This window comes from Bombina bombina, chromosome 5 (assembly GCF_027579735.1).
Source record: "Bombina bombina isolate aBomBom1 chromosome 5, aBomBom1.pri, whole genome shotgun sequence".
NCBI classification, from domain to species: domain Eukaryota; kingdom Metazoa; phylum Chordata; class Amphibia; order Anura; family Bombinatoridae; genus Bombina; species Bombina bombina.
The window spans coordinates 25,220,012-25,243,522 of record NC_069503.1 but is presented as its reverse complement, the minus strand read 5'-3'; the positions used below and the strand labels follow the sequence as shown (position 1 = coordinate 25,243,522).

Genomic DNA, 23,511 nt, shown 5'->3' with positions numbered 1-23,511 from the left:
TAGTAGCACTCAGTTCCGCTCGGCAGATTAGGGGTTAATAAGTGTAGGCAGGTGTCGGCGACGTTGTGGGGGGCAGATTAGGGGTTAATAAATATAATATAGGGGTCGGCGATGTTAGGGCAGCAGATTAGGGGTACATAGGGATAACGTAGGTTGCGGCGGTTTACGGAGCGGGAGATTAGGGGTTAAAAAAAATATGCAGGGGTCAGCGATAGCGGGAACGGCAGATTAGGGGTTAATAAGTGTAAGGTTAGGGGTGTTTAGACTCGGGGTACATGTTAGAGTGTTAGGTGCAGACGTAGGAAGTGTTTCCCCATAGGAAACAATGGGGCTGCGTTAGGAGCTGAACGCTGCTTTTTTGCAGGTGTTAGGTTTTTTTCCAGCTCAAACAGCCCCATTGTTTCCTATGGGGATATCGTGCACGAGCACGTTTTTGAGGCTGGCCGCGTCCGTAAGCAACTCTGGTATCGAGAGTTGCATTTGCGGTAAAAATGCTCTACGCTCCTTTTTTGGAGCCTAACGCAGCATTTGTTTGAACTCTCGATACCAGAGTTAAATTTATGGTGCGGCCAGAAAAAAGCCTGCGGAGCGTTAACAGCCCTTCTACCGCCAAACTCCAAATCTAGGCCTAAGTTAATAATAGTAAGTTTTATTTAGATTTATTAAAATAATATTTAAGTTAGGGGGGTGTTAGTGTTAGACTTAGGTTTAGGGGTTAATAAGTTTAATATAGTGGAGGTGGTGTAGGGGGGGCAGGATAGGGGTTAATAAGTTTAATATAGGTGGCGGCGGTGTAGGGGGGCAGAATAGGGGTTAATAAGTTTAATATAGGTGGCGGCGGTATAGGGGGCGGCAGATTAGGGGTTAATAGGTATAATGTAGGTGGCGGCGGGGTCCGGGGGGGGCGGCGGTTTAGGGGGTTAATATATTTATTATAGTTGCGGTGGGGTCCGGGAGCGGCGGTTTAGGGGGTTAATATATTTATTATAGTTGCGGCGGGGCTCCGGGGGCGGCGGTATAGGGGGTATAACAGTATAGTATAGGTGCTTAGTGACAGGGTATCAATATAGCTGGGAAAAAGCCGAAGAGCAGCGAGATCGATGACTGATAAATAACACAGTCCGCTGCTCATCGCTCCGAACTTGGTGCACAGCTTTTTTGATAAATTTGGCGAGCGTATTCAGGTCCGCGGCAGCGAGGTTAGGCGAACTTAGGCGGGCGTATTGGGGCCGGCGAATGCAGGTAAGTACGGAGCTTATTAAATAGAGGCCTTTGTCTGGGTTGTAAAAACCTGTAATACCAGTGCTGTCTGTAAGTGAGCGGTGAGCATAAACTGCTCGTTAGCACCGCACAGCCTCTAACGCAAAACTCGTAATCTAGCCGTATGTCTTTTAAACAGTTTTTAAAAAATGGTGCTAAAAATACAAGAGAAAACATAATTGGCAAGAGTCCATGAGGACTGGTTATGATTTTTGTATAAAAGCACAATTTTATTTCCATTTCCTCTTTTTGTTTGCTTTTTTACTCTTTTTTTTATCACCCCACTACTTGACTATTCGTTAAACTTGTGGGTGTGGTGAGGGGTGTATTTATAGGCATTTTGAGGTTTGGGAATCTTTGCCCCTCCTGTTAGGATTGTATATCCCATACGTCACTAGCTCATGGACTCTTGCTAATATGAAAGAAATGAATTTATCAGGTAAGTTCTTACATAAATTATGTTGTTTTTTTTTCATGTAATTGGCAAGAGTCCATGAGCTAGTGACATATGGGATAGAAATACCCAAGATGTGGAAGACCACAGAAGAGTCACTAGAAAGAGGGACAAAATAAAAAACATAATTTATGTAAGAACTTACCTGATAAATTAATTTCTTTCATATTGGCAAGAGTCCATGAGCTAGTGACGTATGGGATATACATTCCTACCAGGAGGGGCAAAGTTTCCCAAACCTCAAAATGCCTATAAATACACCCCTCACCACACCCACAAATCAGTTTAACGCATAGCCAAGAAGTGGGGTGATAAGAAAAAAGTGTGAAAGCATAAAAAAATAAGGAATTGGAATAATTGTGCTTTATACAAAAAAATTATAACCACCACAAAAAGGGTGGGCCTCATGGACTCTTGCTAATATGAAAGAAATGAATTTATCAGGTAAGTTCTTACATAAATTATGTTTTCTTTCATGTAATTAGCAAGAGTCCATGAGCTAGTGACGTATGGGATAATGACTACCCAAGATGTGGATCTTCCACGCAAGAGTCACTAGAGAGGGAGGGATAAAATAAAGACAGCCAATTCCGTTGAAAATAATCCACACCCAAAACAAAGTTTAAATCTTATAATGAAAAAAAACTGAAATTATAAGCAGAAGAATCAAACTGAAACAGCTGCCTGAAGTACTTTTCTACCAAAAACTGCTTCAGAAGAAGAAAACACATCAAAATGGTAGAATTTAGTAAAAGTATGCAAAGAAGACCAAGTTGCTGCTTTGCAAATCTGATCAACCGAAGCTTCATTCCTAAACGCCCAGGAAGTAGAAACTGACCTAGTAGAATGAGCTGTAATCCTTTGAGGCGGAGTTTTACCCGAATCGACATAAGCATGATGAATCAAAGACTTTAACCAAGACGCCAAAGAAATGGCAGAGGCCTTCTGACCTTTCCTAGAACCGGAAAAGATAACAAATAGACTAGAAGTTTTTCGGAAATTTTTAGTAGCTTCAACATAATATTTCAAAGCTCTAACTACATCCAAAGAATGCAACGATCTTTCCTTAGAATTCTTAGGATTAGGACACAATGAAGGAACCACAATTTCTCTACTAATGTTGTTAGAATTCACAACCTTAGGTAAAAATTTAAAAGAAGTTCGCAACACCGCCTTATCCTGATGAAAAATCAGAAAAGGAGACTCACAAGAAAGAGCAGATAATTCAGAAACTCTTCTAGCAGAAGAGATGGCCAAAAGAAACAAAACTTTCCAAGAAAGTAATTTAATGTCCAGCGAATGCATAGGTTCAAACGGAGGAGCTTGAAGAGCCCCCAGAACCAAATTCAAACTCCAAGGAGGAGAAATTGACTTAATAACAGGTTTTATACGAACCAAAGCCTGTACAAAACAATGAATATCAGGAAGACTAGCAATCTTTCTGTGGAAAAGAACAGAAAGAGCAGAGATTTGTCCTTTCAAGGAACTTGCAGACAAACCTTTATCCAAACCATCCTGAAGAAACTGTAAAATTCTAGGAATTCTAAAAGAATGCCAAGAAAAATGATGAGAACACCAAGAAATGTAAATCTTCCAGACTCGATAATATATCTTCCTAGATACAGATTTAAGAGCCTGTAACATAGTATTAATTACTGAGTCAGAGAAACCTCTATGACTGAGAATCAAGCGTTTAATCTCCATACCTTCAAATGTAAGGATTTGAGATCCTGATGGAAAAAAGGACCTTGCGATAGAAGGTCTGGTCTTAATGGAAGAGTCCACGGTTGGCAAGTGGCCATCCGGACAAGATCCGCATACCAAAACCTGTGAGGCCATGCTGGAGCCACCAGCAGAACAAACGAGCACTCCTTTAGAATCTTGGAAATCACTCTTGGAAGGAGAACTAGAGGCGGAAAGATATAGGCAGGATGATACTTCCAGGGAAGTGACAATGCATCCACTGCCTCCGCCTGAGGATCCCTGGATCTGGACAGATACCTGGGAAGTTTCTTGTTTAGATGAGAAGCCATCAGATCTATTTCTGGAAGTCCCCACATTTAAACAATCTAAAGAAATACCTCTGGGTGAAGAGACCATTCGCCAGGATGTAACGTTTGGCGACTGAGATAATCCGCTTCCCAATTGTCTATACCTGGGATATGAACCGCAGAAATTAGACAGGAACTGGATTCCGCCCATACCAGTATTCGAGATACTTCTTTCATAGCCAGAGGACTGTGAGTCCCTCCTTGATGATTGACATATGCCACGGTTGTGACATTGTCCGTCTGAAAACAAATGAACAACTCTCTCTTTAGAAGAGGCCATGACTGAAGAGCTCTGAAAATTGCTCTTCAAAATGTTGATTGGTAATCTCACCTCCTGAGATTCCCAAACCCCTTGTGCTGTCAGAGACCCCCAAACAGCTCCCCAACCTGTCAGACTTGCATCTGTTGAAATCACAGTCCAGGTCGGAAGAACAAAAGAAGCCCCCTGAACTAAACGATGGTGGTCTGTCCACCACGTCAGAGAGTGTCGTACAATCGGTTTTAAAGATATTAATTGAGAAAACTTTGTATAATCCCTGCACCACTGGTTCAGCATACAGAGCTGAAGAGGTCGCATGTGAAAACGAGCAAAGGGGATCGCGTCCGATGCAGCAGTCATAAGACCTAGAATTTCCATGCATAAGGCTACCGAAGGGAATGATTGAGACTGAAGGTTTCGACAAGCTGAAACCAATTTTAGACGTCTCTTGTCTGTCAGAGACAGAGTCATGGACACTGAATCTATCTGGAAACCTAAAAAGGTTACCCATGTCTGAGGAATCAATGAACTTTTTGGAAAATTGATCCTCCAACCATGTTTTTGAAGAAACAATACAAGTCGATTCGTATGAGATTCTGCTAAATGTGAAGACTGAGCAAGTACCAAGATATCGTCCAAATAAGGAAATACCACAATACCCTGTTCTCTGATTACAGACAGAAGGGCACCGAGAACCTTTGTAAAAATCCTTGGAGCTGTTGCTAGGCCAAACGGCAGAGCCACAAACTGGTAATGCTTGTCTAGGAAAGAGAATCTCAGAAACTGATAGTGATCTGGATGAATCGGAATATGCAGATATGCATCCTGTAAATCTATTGTGGACATATAATGCCCTTGCTGAACAAAAGGCAGAATAGTCCTTATAGTTACCATTTTGAATGTTGGTATCCTTACATAATGATTCAATATTTTTAAATCCAGAACTGGTCTGAAGGAATTCTCCTTCTTTGGTACAATAAAGAGATTTGAGTAAAACCCCAGCCCCTGTTCCAGAACTGGAACAATTACTCCAGCTAACTCTAGATCTGAAACACATTTCAGAAATGCTTGAGCCTTCACTGGATTTATTGGGACACGGGAAAGAAAAAATCTTCTTGCAGGAGGCCTTATCTTGAAGCCTATTCTGTACCCTTGTGAAACAATGTTTTGAATCCAAAGATTGTGAATCGAATTGATCCAAATTTCTTTGAAAAATCGTAATCTGCCCCCTACCAGCTGGGCTGGAATGAGGGCCGCACCTTCATGTTGACTTGGGAGCTGGCTTTGGCTTTCTAAAAGGCTTGGATTTATTCCAGACTGGAGATGGTTTCCAAACTGATACCGCTCCTGTAGGGGAAGGATCAGGCTTTTGTTCCTTATTGTGACGAAAGGAACGAAAACGATTAGTAGACCTAAATTTACCTTTAGATTTTTTTATCCTGTGGTAAAAAAGTTCCTTTCCCCCCAGTAACAGTTGAAATAATGGAATCCAACTGTGAACCAAATAATTTATTACCCTGGAAAGAAAGGGAAAGCAAAGTTGACTTGGAAGACATATCAGCATTCCAAGTTTTAAGCCATAAAGCTCTTCTAGCTAAAATAGCTAGAGACATATACCTGACATCAACCCTAATGATATCAAATATGGCATCACAAATAAAATTATTAGCATGTTGAAGAAGATTAACAATGCTATGAGAATTATGATCTGTTACTTGCTGCGCTAAAGCTTCCAACCAAAAAGTTGAAGCTGCAGCAACATCCGCTAAAGATATAGCAGGTCTAAGAAGATTACCTGAACATAAGTAAGCTTTTCTTAGAAAGGATTCAATTTTCCTATCTAAAGGATCCTTAAAGGAAGTACTATCTGCCGTAGGAATAGTAGTACGTTTAGCAAGAGTAGAGATAGCCCCATCAACCTTAGGGATTTTGTCCCAAAACTCTAATCTGTCAGATGGCACAGGATATAATTGCTTAAAACGTTTAGAAGGAGTAAATGAATTACCCAAATTATTCCATTCCCTGGAAATTACTTCAGAAATAGCATCAGGGACAGGAAAAACTTCTGGAATAACTACAGGAGATTTAAAAAACCTTATTTAAACGTTTAGATTTAGTATCAAGAGGACCAGAATCCTCTATTTCTAATGCAATTAAGACTTCTTTAAGTAAAGAACGAATAAATTCCATTTTGAATAAATATGAAGATTTATCAGCATCAACCTCTGAAACAGAATCCTCTGAACCAGAGGAATTATTATCAGAATCAGAATGATGATGTTCATTTAAAAATTCATCTGAAAAATGAGAAGTTTTAAAAGACCTTTTAAGTTTACTAGAAGGAGGAATAACAGACATAGCCTTCTTAATGGATTTAGAAACAAAATCTCTTATGTTAACAGGAACACTCTGAGTATTAGATGTTGATGGAACAGCAACAGGTAATGTAACATTACTAAAGGAAATATTATCTGCATTAACAAGTTTGTCATGACATTCATTACAAACAACAGCTGGAGGAACAGATACCACAAGTTTACAGCAGATACACTTAACTTTGGTAGATCCAGCACCAGGCAGCGACTTTCCAGAAGTATCTTCTGATTCAGGATCAATCTGAGACATCTTGCAATATGTAAAAGAAAAAACAACATATAAAGCAAAATTGATCAAATTCCTTAAATGACAGTTTCAGGAATGGGAAAAAATGCCAGAGAACAAGCTTCTAGCAACCAGAAGCAAATAAACAATGAGACTTAAATAATGTGGAGACAATAATGACGCCCATATTTTTTGGCGCCAAAAAAGACGCCCACATTATTTGGCGCCTAAATGCTTTTAGCGCCAAAAATGACGCCACATCCGGTAACGCCAACATTTTTGGCGCAAAAAACGTCAAAAATGACGCAACTTCCGGCGACAAGTACGACGCCGGAAATAACAAAGAAAAATTTTTGCGCCAAAAAAGTCAGCGCCAAGAATGACGCAATAAAATGAAGCATTTTCAGCCCCCGCGAGCCTAACAGCCCACAGGGAAAAAAGTCAAATTTTAAGGTAAGAAAATTGATTATTCAAATGCATTATCCCAAATAATGAAACTGACTGTCTGAAATAAGGAATATTGAACATCCTGAATCAAGGCAAATAAATGTTTAAACACAAATATTTAGAACTTTATATAAAAGTGCCCAACCATAGCTTAGAGTGTCACAAAAATAAGACTTACTTACCCCAGGACACTCATCTACATGTAGTAGAAAGCCAAACCAGTACTGAAACGAGAATCAGTAGAGGTAATGGTATATATAAGAGTATATCGTCGATCTGAAAAGGGAGGTAAGAGATGAATCTCTACGACCGATAACAGAGAACCTATGAAATAGACCCCGTAGAAGGAGATCATTGAATTCAAATAGGCAATACTCTCTTCACATCCCTCTGACATTCACTGCACGCTGAGAGGAAAACCGGGCTCCAACCTGCTGCGGAGCGCATATCAACGTAGAATCTAGCACAAACTTACTTCACCACCTCCACAGGAGGCAAAGTTTGTAAAACTGATTTGTGGGTGTGGTGAGGGGTGTATTTATAGGCATTTTGAGGTTTGGGAAACTTTGCCCCTCCTGGTAGGAATGTATATCCCATACGTCACTAGCTCATGGACTCTTGCTAATTACATGAAAGAAACAGCTATTTCCGCAGAAAAAAATGAATTCACAGAAAAAAAATAAGTCTCTCTTAAGTTTCTTTTTCAATTTATGTAAAATTTATATCATAAGCAGAAGAATCAAACTGAGACAGCTGCCTGAAGAACCTTTCTTCCAAAGACTGCTTCAGAAGAAGCAAATACATCAAAATGGTAAAATGTTGTAAATGTATGCAAAGAAGACCAAGTTGCTGCTTTGCAAATCTGATCAACTAAAGCTTCATTCTTAAGAGCCCAAGAAGTGGCGACTAATCTAGTAGAATGAGCTGTAATTCTCTGAGGCTGAGATTGCCCTGCCTCCAAATAAGCCTTGTGAATCAAAAGCTTTAACCAAGATGCCAAAAAAATGGCAGAGGCTTTCTAAACTTTCCTAGGACCAGAAAAAACAACAAATAGACTAGAAGTCTTCCTGAAATCTTTAGTAGCTTCAACATAATATTTCAAAGCTCTTACAACATCCAAAGAATGTAAAGATCTTTCAAGAGTATTCTTAGGATTAAAACACAAGGAAGGAACAACAATTTCCCTACTAATGTTGTTCGAGTTCACAACCTTAGGAAGAAATTTAAACGAAGTCCGCAAAACAGCCTTATCCTGATGGAAAATCAGAAAAGGCGACTCACAAGAGAGCAGACAATTCAGAAACTCTTCTAGCTGAAGAGATACCTAAAAGAAACAACACTTTCCAAGAAAGTAGTTTAATATCAAAATAATGCATAGGCTCAAAAGGAGGAGCCTGCAAAGCCTTCAAAACCAAATTAAGACTCCAAGGAGGAGAGATTGGTTTAATGACAGGCTTGATATGAATCAAAGCCTGAACAAAACAGTGAATATCAGGAAGTTTAGCAATCTTTCTATGAAATAAAACAGAAAGAGCGGTGATTTGTCCCTTCAAAGTACTTGCAGACAAACCTTTATCCAAACCATCCTAAAGAAACTGTAACATTCTAGGAATTCTAAAAGAGTGCCAAGAGAATTTATGAAAAAAAAACCATGAAATAAAGGCTTTCCAAACTCAATAATAAATCTTCCTTGAAACAGACTTACGAGTCTGTAGCATAGTATTAATCGCTGACTCAGAGAAACCTCTATGACAAAGCACTAAGCATTCAATTTCCATACCTTCAAATTTAGCGATTTGAGATCCTGATGGAAAAACGGCCCTTGAGACAGAAGGTCTGATCTTAAAGGAAGTGGCCAAGGTTGGCAACTTGACATCTGGACAAGTTCCACAAACCAAAACCTGTGAGGCCATGCTGGTGCTATCAGAAACACATGCGATTGTTCCATTATGATCTTGGAGATCACCCTTGGAAGAAGAACTAGAGGCAGAAAGATGTAAGCAGGTTGGTATGGCCAAGGAAATGTCAACGCATCTACCATCTCCGCCTGAGGATCCCTGGACCTGGAAAGATACCTGGGAAGTTTCTTTTTTAGATGGGATGCCATGAGATCTATTTCTGGAAGACCCCACATCTGTACAATCTGACAAAATATATCTGGATGGAGAGACCACTCCCCTGGATGTAAAGTCTGACGGCTGAGATAATCTATTTCCCAATTGTCTACACCCGGGATATGTATAGCAGAAATTAGATAGGAGTTGAATTCTGCCCAAGAAAGTATTCAAGATACTTCTTTAATTGCTAAAGGACTGTGAGTCCCACCCTGATGATTGGCATATGCCACAGTTGTGATATTGTCTGTCTGAAAACTAATGAATGATTCTCTCTTTAGTAGAGGTGAATCCTGAAGAGCCCTGAAAATAGCACAGAGTTCTAAAATATTGATTGGTAACCTCGCCTCTTGAGGATTCCAAACCCCTTGTGCTGTCAGAGACCCCCAGACAGCTCCCCAACCTGTGAGACTTGCATCTGTAGAAATCACAGTCCAGGAAGGACGAACAAAAGAGGCCCTTTGAACAATAAGGTGATGGTTTAACCACCAAGTTAGTGAGAGTTGAGTGTTGGGATTTAAGAATATCAATTGTGATATCCGAGTATAATCCCTGCACCATTGATTCAGCATACAAAGCTGAAGAGATCTCATATGAAAACAAGCAAAGGGGATCGCATCTAATGCTGCAGTCATGAGACCTAAAACTTCCATGCACATAGCCACTGAGGGGAATGATCGAGACTGAAGGTTTCGACAGGCAGAAACCAATTTTATTAGTCCCTTGTCTGTTAAAGACAAGTCATGGACACTGAATCTATCTGGAAACCTAAAAAGGTGACCCTTGTCTGAGGAATCAAGAAATTATTTGGTAAATTGATCCTACAACCAGGTCTTTGAAGAAACAACATAAGTTGATGTGTGTGAGATTCTGCTAAATGAAAAGATTGAGCCAGTACCAAGATATCGTCCAAATAAGGAAACACAGCAATATCCTGCTCTCTGATTATAGATATAAGGGCACCTAGAACCTTGGAAAAGATTCTTGGAGCTGTCGCTAGGCCAAATGGAAGAGCGACAAATTGGTAATGCTTGTCTAGAAAAGAGAATCTCAGAAACCGATAGTGGTCTGGATGAATCAGAATGTGAAGATATGCATCCTTTAAGTCTATTGTGGACATATAATGACCTTGCTGAACAAAAGGCAGAATAGTCCTTATAGTCACCATCTTGAAAGTTGGAACCCTTACAAAACGATTCAGAAATTTCAAATCCAGAACTGGTCTGAATAAATTTTCCTTCTTCTGGACAATGAATAGAATTGAATAAAAACCCAAACCCTGTTCCAGAAGTGGAACTGGTACAATTACCCCTGAAAGCTCCAGATCTGAAACACACTTCAGAAAGGCCTGAGCTTTCACATGATTTTTTGTAATGTGAGAGAAAAAACCTTCTTACAGGAAGTCTTATTTTGAAACCTATTTGATAGCCCTGAGAAACAATATTCCGAATCCAATGATTGCCCAAATGTCTTTAAAAAATTCCAATCTGCCCCTCACCAGTAGAACTGGATTTAGGGCCGCATCTTCATGCAGTCTTGGGGGCTGGCTTTGGTTTCTTATAAGGCTTGGATTTATTCAAACTTGAAGATGGCTACCAATTGGAGCCAGAATCCTTAGGGGAAGGAGTGGTTTTCTGTTCTGTAATCTGGCGAAAGGAACTAAACCGATTAGAAGCTTTAGATTTACCATTAGACTTTTTATCTTGGGGTGAAAAAACTACCTTACCCCCAGTAATAGTGGAAATAATAGAATCCAACTGAGAACCAAATAAATTATTACCCTGGAATGATAGAGATAGCAACCTAGATTTAGATACCATGTCAGCATTCCATGATTTGAGCCATAAAGCTCTTCTAGCTAAAATAGACAAATACATAGATTTAACATCAATCTTGATGATATCAAAAATAGCATCACAGATAAAATGATTAGCATGTTGAAGCAAACGAACAATGCTATGCAAATCAGAGTCTTTTTCCCGTTGTGCTAAGCTATCCAACCAAAATGTTGATGCAGCCGCAAAATCAGCCATAGAAATGGAAGGTCTGAGAATATAGCCAGAATGTAAATAAGCTTTCCTTAGATAAGATTCAATTTTTCTATCTAAAGCATCCTTAAAAGAAGTACTATCTTCCATAGGAATAGTAGTACGTTTAGCAAGAGTAGAAATAGCCCAATCAACCTTAGCAAATTTTCCCAAAACTCTAAATTTAGCCAGTGGCAAAGGATACAATTTTTAAACCTTGAAGAAGGAACAAAAGAAGTACCAGACTTAGACCATTCCTTAGCAATCACATCAGAAATAGCACCAGGAACAGGAATAATCTCAGGAGTAGTCACAGGAGGTTTATAGACAGAATTTAAATGTTTACTGAATTTATTATCAAGAGGACCAGACTCCTCAATATCCAAAGTTATCAACACTTCTTTTAACAAAGAACGAATATACTCAATCTTAAAAAGATAAGATGATTTATCAGTGTCAATGTCTGAAGTAGGATCTTCTGAGTCAAAGAGATCCTCATCAGAGGAGGATATATCAGTAGGTTGTCGGTCATTACAAATTTCATCAGAAGTATGATAAATTTTAAAAGACCTTTTACATTTATTTAAAGACGGAATAGCAGACATAGCCTTCTGTATCACATCAGCAATATAATTCTTCATAACAGGGATATTGTGTACTTTAGATGTTGAGGGAACAACAGATACTGTACTACCACTAATAGAAATCTTTTCTGCATGCAAAATCTTATTATGACAACTGTTACATACTACAGCAGGAGATATAATTTCCACTAGCTTACAATAGATACACTTAGCTTATTATTATTATTATTATCATCATCATCAGGTATTTGTAGAGCACCAACAGGTTCTGCAGCGCTATGAACATAGGTGGTATATAAAAATGATTACAGGTATCAAATGGGGAGAGAGGGTCCTGCCGAGAGTTGCATTGTTGTAGTCGGCTCTTATGAAGATGAACTACAAACAGCTGGGCTCATAGGCTTACATGCTATGGGGTCTTAGGGGATAGCAATGGAGATAGGAAGGTTAGTGCAGGTTGTAAGTGTCCCTGAATAGCAGAGTCTTCAGGGAGAACTTGATGCTTTTAAAACTAGGGGAGATTCTTGTGGAGTGAGGCAGAGAGTTCCATAAGATGGGAGCCAATCTGGAAAAATCTTGAAGACGGAATGTGAGGAGGTAACAAGAGAGGAGGAGAGTAGGAGATCATGAGGGCTTTGTGTGTCAGAGTGAGAATTTTGTGTTTAATCCTGGAGGCAAGAGGAAGCCAGTGAAGGGATTATCAGAGAGGTGCGGCAGATGAAGAGTGATGTGCAAGGAAGATGAGCCTGGCAGAGGCATTCATTATGGATTGTAAAGGAGCTAGGTGGCAGCTAGGGAGACTAGAGAGGATAGAGTTGCAGCAGTCGAGGCGGGAAAGGATGAGACAGTGGATTAAAATCTTTGTTGTGTCTTGTGTAAGGAAATGTCTAATTTTAGCGATGTTTTTAAGGTGGAAGCGGCAGGCTTTAGCCAAGGTCTGAATGTGAGGAGTGAAAGAAAGATCTGAGTCCAGTGTGACCCCAAGACATCGGGCATGTGAGGTTGGGGTAATGATGGAGTTATCAACAGTTATAGAGACATGAAGGGTGGAGATTTTGGAAGAAGGGGGGAAAATAAGGAGCTCAGTTTTGGAGAGATTTAGCTTGAGGTAGTGAGAGGACATCCAAGATGAGATATGAGAGAGACAGTTAGTGACATGGGTTAGCAAGGAAGGTGGTAGTTCTGGTGCAGAGAGGTAGATTTGGGTATTATCGGCATACAAATGATAATGAAACCTGTAAGACTTTATTAAGGAACCTAGTGAGGATGTGTAGATTGAGAAGAGAAGGGGACTGAGGACAGAGCCTTGCTGTACCCCAACAGAAAGAGGTAACGGGGCAGAGGATGTCCCAGAGAAGGCTACACTAAAGGTACAGTTAGACAGATAGGAAGAGAACCAAGAGAGAGCTGTGTCACAGATGCCGAAGGATTGGAGGGTGTGGAGCAAAAGAGGGAGGTCGACAGTATCAAAGGCTGCAGACAGATCAAGGAGGATAAGTAGAGAGAAGTGGCCTTTTGATTTTGCTGTAAGTAGGTCATTGGTAACCTTAACAATTGCTGTCTCTGTTGAGTGAAGGGGCGAAATCCAGATTGCAGTGGGTCAAGGAGCGAGTTTAGTGTAAGGAAATGGGATAGACGTGCATATACTAGCTTTCAAGAAGCTTTGAGGCAAGAGGTAGTAGAGAAATAGGGCGGTAGTTGGATGGGGAGGTTGGATCAAGAGAAGGTTTTTGAGGATAGGTGTGACTAATGCATGCTTAAGAGATGTGGGAACTATACCAGTGCTGAGGGAGAGGTTGAAGATGTCTGTGAGTATAGGGGTAAGGGCAGAAGAGAGCTTTGGTAGAACTGTGTTCAGGCAGCATGGCTCCTACAGCAGCTTCTGAGACAGGATCAGATTGAGACATCTGTGTTCAGGTAGCATGGTTCCTACAGCAGCTTCTGAGACAGGATCAGATTGAGAGATATAGCAGTTTCCGGAATGGGAAAAAATGCAAATGCTAAAATTGACAAAAAAAGCAAATAGCATAGCCCTCTGAGCATAAGAAGGCAAGGAGCATATAGGAAGTGGGGTAAAATAAAACTAATTTTTTTGGCGCCAAGTATGATGCACGATGCAAAAAGAAGCATATACATTTTTTGGTGCCAACAAACATCCGGAAATGACGCAACTCGCGTGATAACAAACAACTTTGTGCCAAACAACCTGGCGTCAACTAAGACACAGGAAATGACGAACTTGCGTCATCATAGACGCACATTCGAGCCAAAAAATTCTCGCACCAAGAATGATGCAATAAATAACAGCATTTTGATCCCTCACAAGCCTAATTTGCCCACAAATTTTTTAAAAGAAAAACAAGTGAAATTTGAAAAAAAAGACTATACCACAGGTAAGACAAAAATTTCCTAAAACATGATTCCCATATTGAAACTGTAAAACTGCAAAGGGAAATACACATAGACCTGACTCATGGCAAATATAAGTAAATACATATATTTAGAACTTTATATAAATACATAAAGCACCAACCATAGCTAAGAGTGTCTTAAAATAATGATACATACTTACTGAAAGACACCCATCTACATATAGCAGACAGCCAAACCTGTACTGAAAACTATCAGCAGAGGTATTGGTATATAAGAGTATATCGTCAATCTGAAAAGGGAGGTAGGAGATGAAGTCCTACAACCGATAACAGAGAACCCTTGAAATTATTTCCCACAAGGGAAACCATAAAAAATCATTAGCCGATACTCTCATCACGTCCCTCTGACAAACACTGTACTCTGAGAGGAATTGGGCTTCAGAATGCTTAGAAGCGCTTATCATAGAGGAAATCATAAAAATCAAGCACAAATTTACTTCACCACCTCCATAGGAGACAAAGTTTGTAAAACTGAATTGTGGGTGTGGTGAGGGGCGTATTTATAGGCATTTGAGGTTTGAGAAACTTTGCCCCTCCTGGTAGGATTGTATATTGCATACATCACTAGCTCATGGACTCTTGCCAATATGAAAGAAATATATTTTTATAGTTTAGAATAACAGTGTTATATTTTACCTATATCAGTCATTGAGTGTATAAGAAAAAAAAAGGTTTATTTTAGGATTTACAAAAACAAAAAGATATTCAAATTTTAAAGCCAAATAAAAATCTTTACAATGAACAAGTAAAATGTTTGCTCTCTCAGTCACATCCTTGTGCACTGGGGCCGAATTATCAAGCTCCGAATGTTGCTTGATGCCCGTTTCTGTGCGAGCCTTCAGGAAAACAGCAGTTATGAAGTAGTGGTCTAAAGACCGCTGCTCCATAACTTGACCGCCTGTTCTCAGGCTGTGGACATTAATCTGCCAGATCCTATATGATCGGGCTGATTGACACCCCCTGTTAGCGGCCGATTGGCTGTGAATCTGCAGGAGGCGGTGTTGCACAAGCAGTTCACAAGAACTGCTTGTGCAATGATAAATGCTGACAGCATTTAGACAGTAGGGACAGTAAAATCAAAATTAAACTTAAATGGATTGGATAGAACATGACATTTCAATCAATTTTCCAATTTACTTATATTATCATTTGTGCTTAGTTCTCTTAGTATGTTTGTTAAAGAGTAATCCTAGGTGAACTCAGGAGCGTGCACGTATCTTCAGACAGCAGAGTTTGCAAGCACATTTATAGCTATGTTATACATAGTTACAAACACTGCTGTACAGAGTGCTAAATACACGTGCACGCCCCTAAGCTCATATAATATCAGCCTCCTGTTTACTCTATAACAAAGGATACCAAAAGAACAAAGCAAATTAGATTATAGAAGTAAATTGGAAAGTTGAGTAAAATTTCTGCTCTATCTGAATTATCAGCGTTTAACTTTCACTGTCAGATTTGGTTTCTGTTTTTGATGATGTTTTCCTTTTTATTCTGTGATATTTAGTTTTTAATTAGACAAAAAAACACAAATACTGGTCTGGATTACAATCACTTTTTATTTGCATGAAAAAACATTGTATATCATTATATAGTAAACAGCAGCATTACATGATATATGCACACAATGGTATAAATATACCTAACACTTGTGCTCTTGATACAAAGGGATTTATCAGACATATAATGTTCCCTTTATATATACAGTATGTGCTATCATCAGTTCTTGTGGCTTCTAACTAATATGAAAACATCTAACAGACATAATATCAAGTTACAGAACATGACGCACATATTACATACCCAGTATACATGTAGGTTATAGTAGCCATTTAAATTAAACTGATTATGATCACATGACACACATTACATACCCAGTATACATGTAGGTTATAGTAGCCATTTACATTAAACTGATTATGATCACATGACACACATATTACATACCCAGTATACAGGTAGGTTATAGTAGCCATTTAAATTAAACTGATTATGATCACATGACACACATATTACATACCCAGTATACATGTAGGTTATAGTAGCCATTTAAATTAAACTGATTATGATCACATGACATACATATTACATACCCAGTATACATGTAGGTTATAGTAGCCATTTAAATTATACTGATTATGATCACATGACATACATATTACATACCCAGTATACATGTAGGTTATAGTAGCCATTTAAATTAAACTGATTATGATCACATGACACACATATTACATACCCAGTATACATGTAGGTTATAGTAGCCATTTAAATTAAACTGATTATGATCACATGACACACATATTACATACCCAGTATACGTGTAGGTTATAGTAGCCATTTAAATTATACTGATTATGATCACATGACACACATATTACATACCCAGTATACATGTAGGTTATAGTAGCCATTTAAATTAAACTGATTATGACCACATGACACACATATTACATACCCAGTATACATGTAGGTTATAGTAGCCATTTAAATTAAACTGATTATGATCACATGACACACATATTACATACCCAGTATACATGTAGGTTATAGTAGCCATTTAAATTAAACTGATTATGATCACAAATGTACCAGTTACTGATATTGTGTCTCATTAAATAAAATCAGTTCCCCCTCAGTAATTCCTCTGGTATATAACATGTACAATGCTAAGCATCTATTGCTATAAGAAAAGGTTTATCCACATGATGTGCACATTAAATATATCTCCCAGATGTCAATCATTTGAGACTGATGTTCTTGTTTATAGAATTCTCTAACACTCTATTCATATAAAGACTCTTTATTCTGTAAATGTAATTATTTCCTCCCCTATGTAAAACAAACGTACAACTCCTAACACTGGCATATTAATAAACAACACTGGGGGTGCTTTGGTGGTGAATGGTTGTGTAAACTGATCAGTATGAGGACAGATCTGTATATTCCTGTGTGGTGTTTGGATTCTATCACATTGATATGAGAGAAACTGAGGTGCACATATATAGAGGAACAAAGGACAGCAAGAGAGCACTTCCAATATGAAGATTTTGTAACTGGGATTTTTGCCCTATTTAGGATAATTGTAAAGAGGTTTGTACACTGTGTATATAAAGTTTGTGTGCAAATATTTGGCATTTTGTGATACCTAACTTTAATTAAAAAAAAAAAATTTTCCACTTTCTAAACATGTGAAAGGTTTCTTCCCTTGTGACTCCTTTCATGAGTTTTCAGATTACGTATTTGTGTAAAACTTTTTCCACACTCTGTACATGTGAACGGCTTTTCTCCTGTGTGAATCCTTTCATGAGTTTTCAGATTACTCATATGTGTAAAATGTATGGTGTTTGGATTCTATCCCATTGATATGAGAGAAACTGAGGTGCACATATATAGAGGAACAAAGGACAGCAGGAGAGCACTTCCAATCTGAGGCTTTTATAACTGGGATTAGAAAGTATTATTTACAATAGGATCTTTTTTGATGCTTCTATTTAGAGAGTTTGTCCTCTTTAGAATAATTGTAAAGAGGTTATATACTGTGTATATAAAGTTTATTTGTGTGTAAATATTTGGCGTTTTGTGATACCTGACTTTAATAAAAAAAACTTTTTTCCACTTTCTAAACATGTTAAAGGTTTCTTCCCTTGTGACTTCTTTCATGAGTTTTCAGATTACTCTTATGTATAAAACTTTTTCCACACTCTGTACATGTGAACGGCTTTTCCCCTGTGTGAATCCTTTCATGCATTTCCAGTTCACCCTTTTCTATAAAACTTTTTCCACACTCTGTACATGCGAAAGGCTTTTCTCCTGTGTGAATCCTTTCATGTCTATTCAGATGACTCTTTTGTATAAAACTTTTCCCATACTCTGTACATGTGAACGGCTTTTCCCCTGTGTGACTCCTTTCATGCATTTCCAGTTCACCCTTTTCTATAAAACTTTTTCCACACTCTGTACATGCGAAAGGCTTTTCTCCTGTGTGAATCCTTTCATGTCTATTCAGATGACTCTTTTGTGTAAAACTTTTTCCACACTCTGTACATGTGAACGGCTTTTCCCCTGTGTGACTCCTTTCATGAGTTTTCAGATGACTCTTTTGTGTAAAACATTTTCCACACTCTGTACATGTGAACGGCTTTTCCCCTGTGTGACTCCTTTCATGCATTTGCAGTTCACTCTTTTTTGTAAAACTTTTTCCACACTCTGTACATGTGAAAGGCTTTTCCCCTGTGTGAATCCTTTCATGAGTTTTTAGACTACCTATTTGTGTAAAACTTTTTCCACACTCTGTACATGTGAAAGGCTTTTCTCCTGTGTGACTCATTGTATGAGTTTTCAGATGACTCTTTAGTGTAAAACTTTTTCCACACTCTGTACATGTGAACGGCTTTTCTCCTGTGTGAAACTTTTTATGAGTTTTCAGATGATTAATTTGTGTAAAACATTTACCACACTCAGTACATATGTGTGGTTTCTCACCTGTGTGAATTTTGTGGTGTTCTAGTAGATTAGACTTCTTTCTAAAGATTTTCTCACATCCTGTAGATTTAAAAGGTTGCTCCTTTGTATGAATTATTTTGGTAAACTGTAGACTTTTCCTTTCTTTAATATGTTTTGAATAATCTGTAAATGTATGTGGTTTATCTTCTGGGATAATAATTTCACTAGATAAGGCATTAATGTTGTCCTCTTGTTTGATGACTAAATTACTCTCTGTACATAATGATTGCTGCCCAGTTCCTTCCAATTCACCATCTTCTTGAAATATCTGCTGTGATGTCCCCAATGTTTGTAAATAGTCATTGGTGTCTAAGACTTTTGGAGTTTGCGGTATCATTCTGATGCTTCCTGTAGTGAAGGATGAATATGAACTATTGATGTGTTTGTCTACATAAAAAGAAATGGAATAAAGAAAAATAAGAATGTTTATTCATTATAATATAATCTATCTCAATAAAAAAACATTTTTTTTACTAAAAAATGTCTTCTTTTACATTTATTTACCTGTAAATCACAAATTAAAAAAGCATGAGACAGAATGTAAACATTACTACATCACAGTAAATTAAATTGTGAAATAAAAGAAAAAGTGATCAAAAAATGACCCAATATGTGTTAAAACTTAGATAATTGTGTAAAGTTCATATAAGGATATATGGATTCTTCTTAAGATTCTTCACGCTTCTATTTTTCTTTTGATCCTCATATGAAAGAAAAAAAATGCCACATAGCGTAACTCTGTAACCTTTTTTCAGTGCAGAATGTATATATGCAAATGATTACTCACATGGGATGGAGCTATAGCCAAGCTCAGGTTAATGCGCACACCCACTTTTATACTGTTGGGTAAACAGTTACTTGAACAGGATATTTGAATAAAAAGATTTATTTAAAATACAAATATAAAAAGCGTCACAAGAGCTGCTGGGAACACCAAATACAACAGGATTGGCAATACAATACAGTATTTGCTCAAGTTGAGCTTAAACACAATACCAGAGACCGTGGTAAGGAGTGCAGAGATTTAACCACACAACCTCCCCCTTAAGAGTCCAGTATATGTTGCTCTCCTTATTGGTGTGCAGATTCTTGGAAGGACGCCAAAGAACAATGTATCCGACGTACGTTTCGCTAATGAGCTTTATCAAGGAATGGTGTGCGCATGTCCAAAAACCTTATTTGAATACTTCAAGTTCGTTAAACCGGATATCCGGTATCAAGTCCTCCATTTTGGAAGTGGGCATAAAGTGTTATTTAGGGTCAAAAATTGGACTTCCTTAAAATGAAAGTGTTTCAAGAGAAAACTCTAGACGATATATATGTATCTGTTAAGGACAATCTTAATTTACAACCAGTACTCACTTATAAGCGTCCTACACATGATTTATTAAGATAGTATTTTCTAACGGGTCTAATAAATACCATATTAGTAAATAACATTTACAATTTAATATATACCCAATCAGTAAAGAACATTCATATCTCTTACTAATATTCTAATATTTCTTATCTACATCAGGTTTGTCTGTATTCATATTAATTAAAATATGGTCCTGTTTTCTTAATGATAGCATCAGAAACTTAGATTCACAATGTGTATATAAATAATCTTCTACACATAAATAATGCTATTGGATGTCATTATTAAGCATAGATAAAGATTATAATTTCAGACACAAATATTCATCTTGATGTTACTAATTCTTTATAGTTTAATATTATTACGTGTATGTCCTAAGATGAATAAGGGTATTATTGGTTTGTGAGAGGATTTTTTGGAGGGTGAGTTGGTACTAAGTTTATAAGAAATGATGTAACTCAAAATCCTTGTTAAGGCCGTTCGGTATGAAACTGTCCATAATATGGATCCATTTCATCTCTAAGCGACCTAGCTGGTTCTGTACATCTCCTCCTCTCCAGCCATATTCTACCTTCCTAATACCAAAAAATTCAAGGTCTTCTATTCTCCTATTATGTTTTTTATCAAAGTGTGACGATAATGAATGTTTTTGAAAACCCTTTTCTATATTATAGATATGCTCATTTAATCTGGTTTTGAGAAGCCTAGAAGTGCGACCTATATAAATTAAATTGCACGTACAACGTAACAAGTATATTACGTTCTTGCTGTTACATGTGATGAACTGATTAATATCATAGGTTTTTCTACCATCAGCAGAATAAAATTTATTACATATTCTAGGTCCCTTTCTCATTCTCTTGCAGGCATTGCAGAACTGGCACCTTCTAAATCCCACTTGGGGAGAGGGTAACCAGTTTTTGTTTGAACTTATATCTTCTACCTTTTTTATCTTGTGTGAGAGTTGTAATTTTAAGTTAGGTACCTTTCTAAAAATTATGTTGGGTCTGTCTCCTATAACCTCTGTTAAACTTGGGCCTCTAAATAGAATACCCCAGTGCTTTTGTATAATCTCTCTAACTTCGTTACTTTGAGTGCTATGTTGTAGAATAAGTCTACTTACTGTTTAGTCATTATCCATTATCGGTATACCCTTACTTTTATGTTTGTACTGCAATAAATTCTTCCTATCTAGTTTCGCAACTTCCTCTATTTTTTCTTCTAGGAAGGTGTTAGGATAGTTTTTTTCTCTGAATCTGTCTTTTAATATTTTAGCTTGAGTTTGGAAAACAGCTTCATCCCTACAGTTACGTCTAAGACGAACAAATTGTCCCTTTGGTATATTTTTTAACCAGTGTCTTTGATGACAACTGTTCAGACTAATGTAGTTGTTTACATCAATACTTTTGAAAACGTTTTTTGTTTTTAACATATTATTTTCTATGTAAATTTATAAATCAAGAAACTCTACCCTAGTACTACTATGGGTCCATGATAATGCTATATTAAACTCATTATTTTCCAGATACTCTTTGAATTCAATTAATTGACACTCGGTTCCTGACCAAATCAGGAACAGATCGTCTATGTAACAACGATAGGACACCAGATACTGCGCCCAGGGGGAATTGAAGATGTTTTAACACATATTGGGTCATTTTTTGATCACTTTTTCTTTGTATTTTTATCACATTTATTTCACATTTTTTGCGTTTTTGTGATACTATGGTATTTGTTATCATTTTTGTATTTGATACCGTTTATGTTTGTGCACAAGATTCCATTGTCTAAAATCATTTAGATATATCTTAAGATATATTTTAGATTTCGTAGCACCTCACAATAAGTTGGATTTTATTATCCATTATTATATGAGTGGATTTGACAGTGAAAATAGCTTCATATCCACATTATATATTTTATGACACGTTTGGTTTTATATTTGATATTTGATAAGAGTTTTTGCACTATATATCATCCGCAGGTATAAACATAGCTATTTAGATCTGTGAAGGGAGGTTATTATATTATAAGTTTGTTTTATTAACATCTACAATATTCACGTACGAATTTCAGTAGGCACTATATTGAGATAAAGTTCTATTGGCATTAGAAGACCATCATACTCACTATTCTATTTTTATCCAGACAATATTTCCCTCTAAGGCAAAACAAAGATTAAGGATGTCTTTATTCCTCAACAGACGCACAACTACATCATGTGCTGATGATTTTTTTGATAATTCGGACACTACTAATGAGAGTTTGGAAAATCTATTAAGAGAGGTAGAAAAATATATGTCTAAAGAAATTAAATATCATCTTGAAATAGTTACACTAGAAAAATATCTGAAAGAACAAATCACACCAAGAGGTTTGAGAATTTTTAAAAATCCTACTTTTGGACAAGATAACCTTATGTTCATAACAAAATGGAACCACATTCTAGAAGAATGTACTAAAAAACTCATGAATCTAATCATAAATGAAAGAAAGAAACTATTAGATGAAGCAAATGAAGAAATTAATATGTTAGAGCAAAAAATCATTCCCCATATGAATAATAAAAACTATGAGGAATTATCACAGAAAATAGCTGAGAATCTAGATTCCTTAAAGAAAGAAATAAAAAATACTAAAAGAAAGAAATACTTCAGAGACCATGACGATTATAAAGAGAGAAAGGAAAGAAATTTTAAAACTAGGAATTCTAGAGTTAATAACCATAATAATAGTAGTAGAAACAATGCAGAGAGTCGTCATAGTGAGAATAGATCAGGGCAAAATAATAGAGTCATGTAAAATAATGGTAAAAAGAATAGATACTATCAGAACACTTTGGCACATAGAGAGAGAGAGAATTATTACTCGCATAATAATGAGAGAGACTTAAGACAGGGTCATAAAGGGAACGATTACCAATATGAATCAGGTAGCAGCAATCATATGCAACATAAAGGAAATTATCACCGCACAGAACAACAGAGGAAGGAAGAATATGATTGGCAGCAACCTAGAAATCCCTTTAAAAAACAGAGAGTATACTATCAGGAAGATATTCCTACACATAATAGATTTGACAATTTAAATAGATTTAGCTCAGAAGAAGATGAGGAGGTTTTTTTAGAGGCAGGCAAAAGGAAATACAATCGAACAGACTCAGACCTGTTCAACAAAAGGAGAAGGAATATGGACAGGGTAGAACATTGAGATACAAAAAAAATCATTAAATGTAAACCTGTAATAGAGAATAAAAATAAGGAAAAGACAGGCAAAGGTATCTTTAATTTATCCAAAGTAACACTAACAGAAGCACAAACTTCAGTCTTAAATAGAGGATTAAACTTTTCCCCCAGTTATAGAATTAATAAATTCGATACATACATAGGAGTGCAAAAATTTATACGTAACTTGTG

At 37.2% G+C, this 23,511-nt stretch overlaps 1 protein-coding gene across 1 annotated transcript in view; it reads right to left on the bottom strand.

Annotated features, from left to right (window-relative positions):
- Positions 1-15,770: 15,770 nt before the first annotated feature.
- LOC128659725 (gastrula zinc finger protein XlCGF52.1) overlaps positions 15,771-23,511 on the bottom strand; it is a 92,341-nt gene continuing 84,600 nt past the window's right edge. Inside the window, exon 3 of the mRNA XM_053713305.1 lies at positions 15,771-19,122. Coding sequence (XP_053569280.1) covers positions 17,861-19,122 — 1,262 coding nt within the window. The 3' untranslated portion in view covers positions 15,771-17,860. The remainder of the gene's footprint in view (positions 19,123-23,511) is intronic.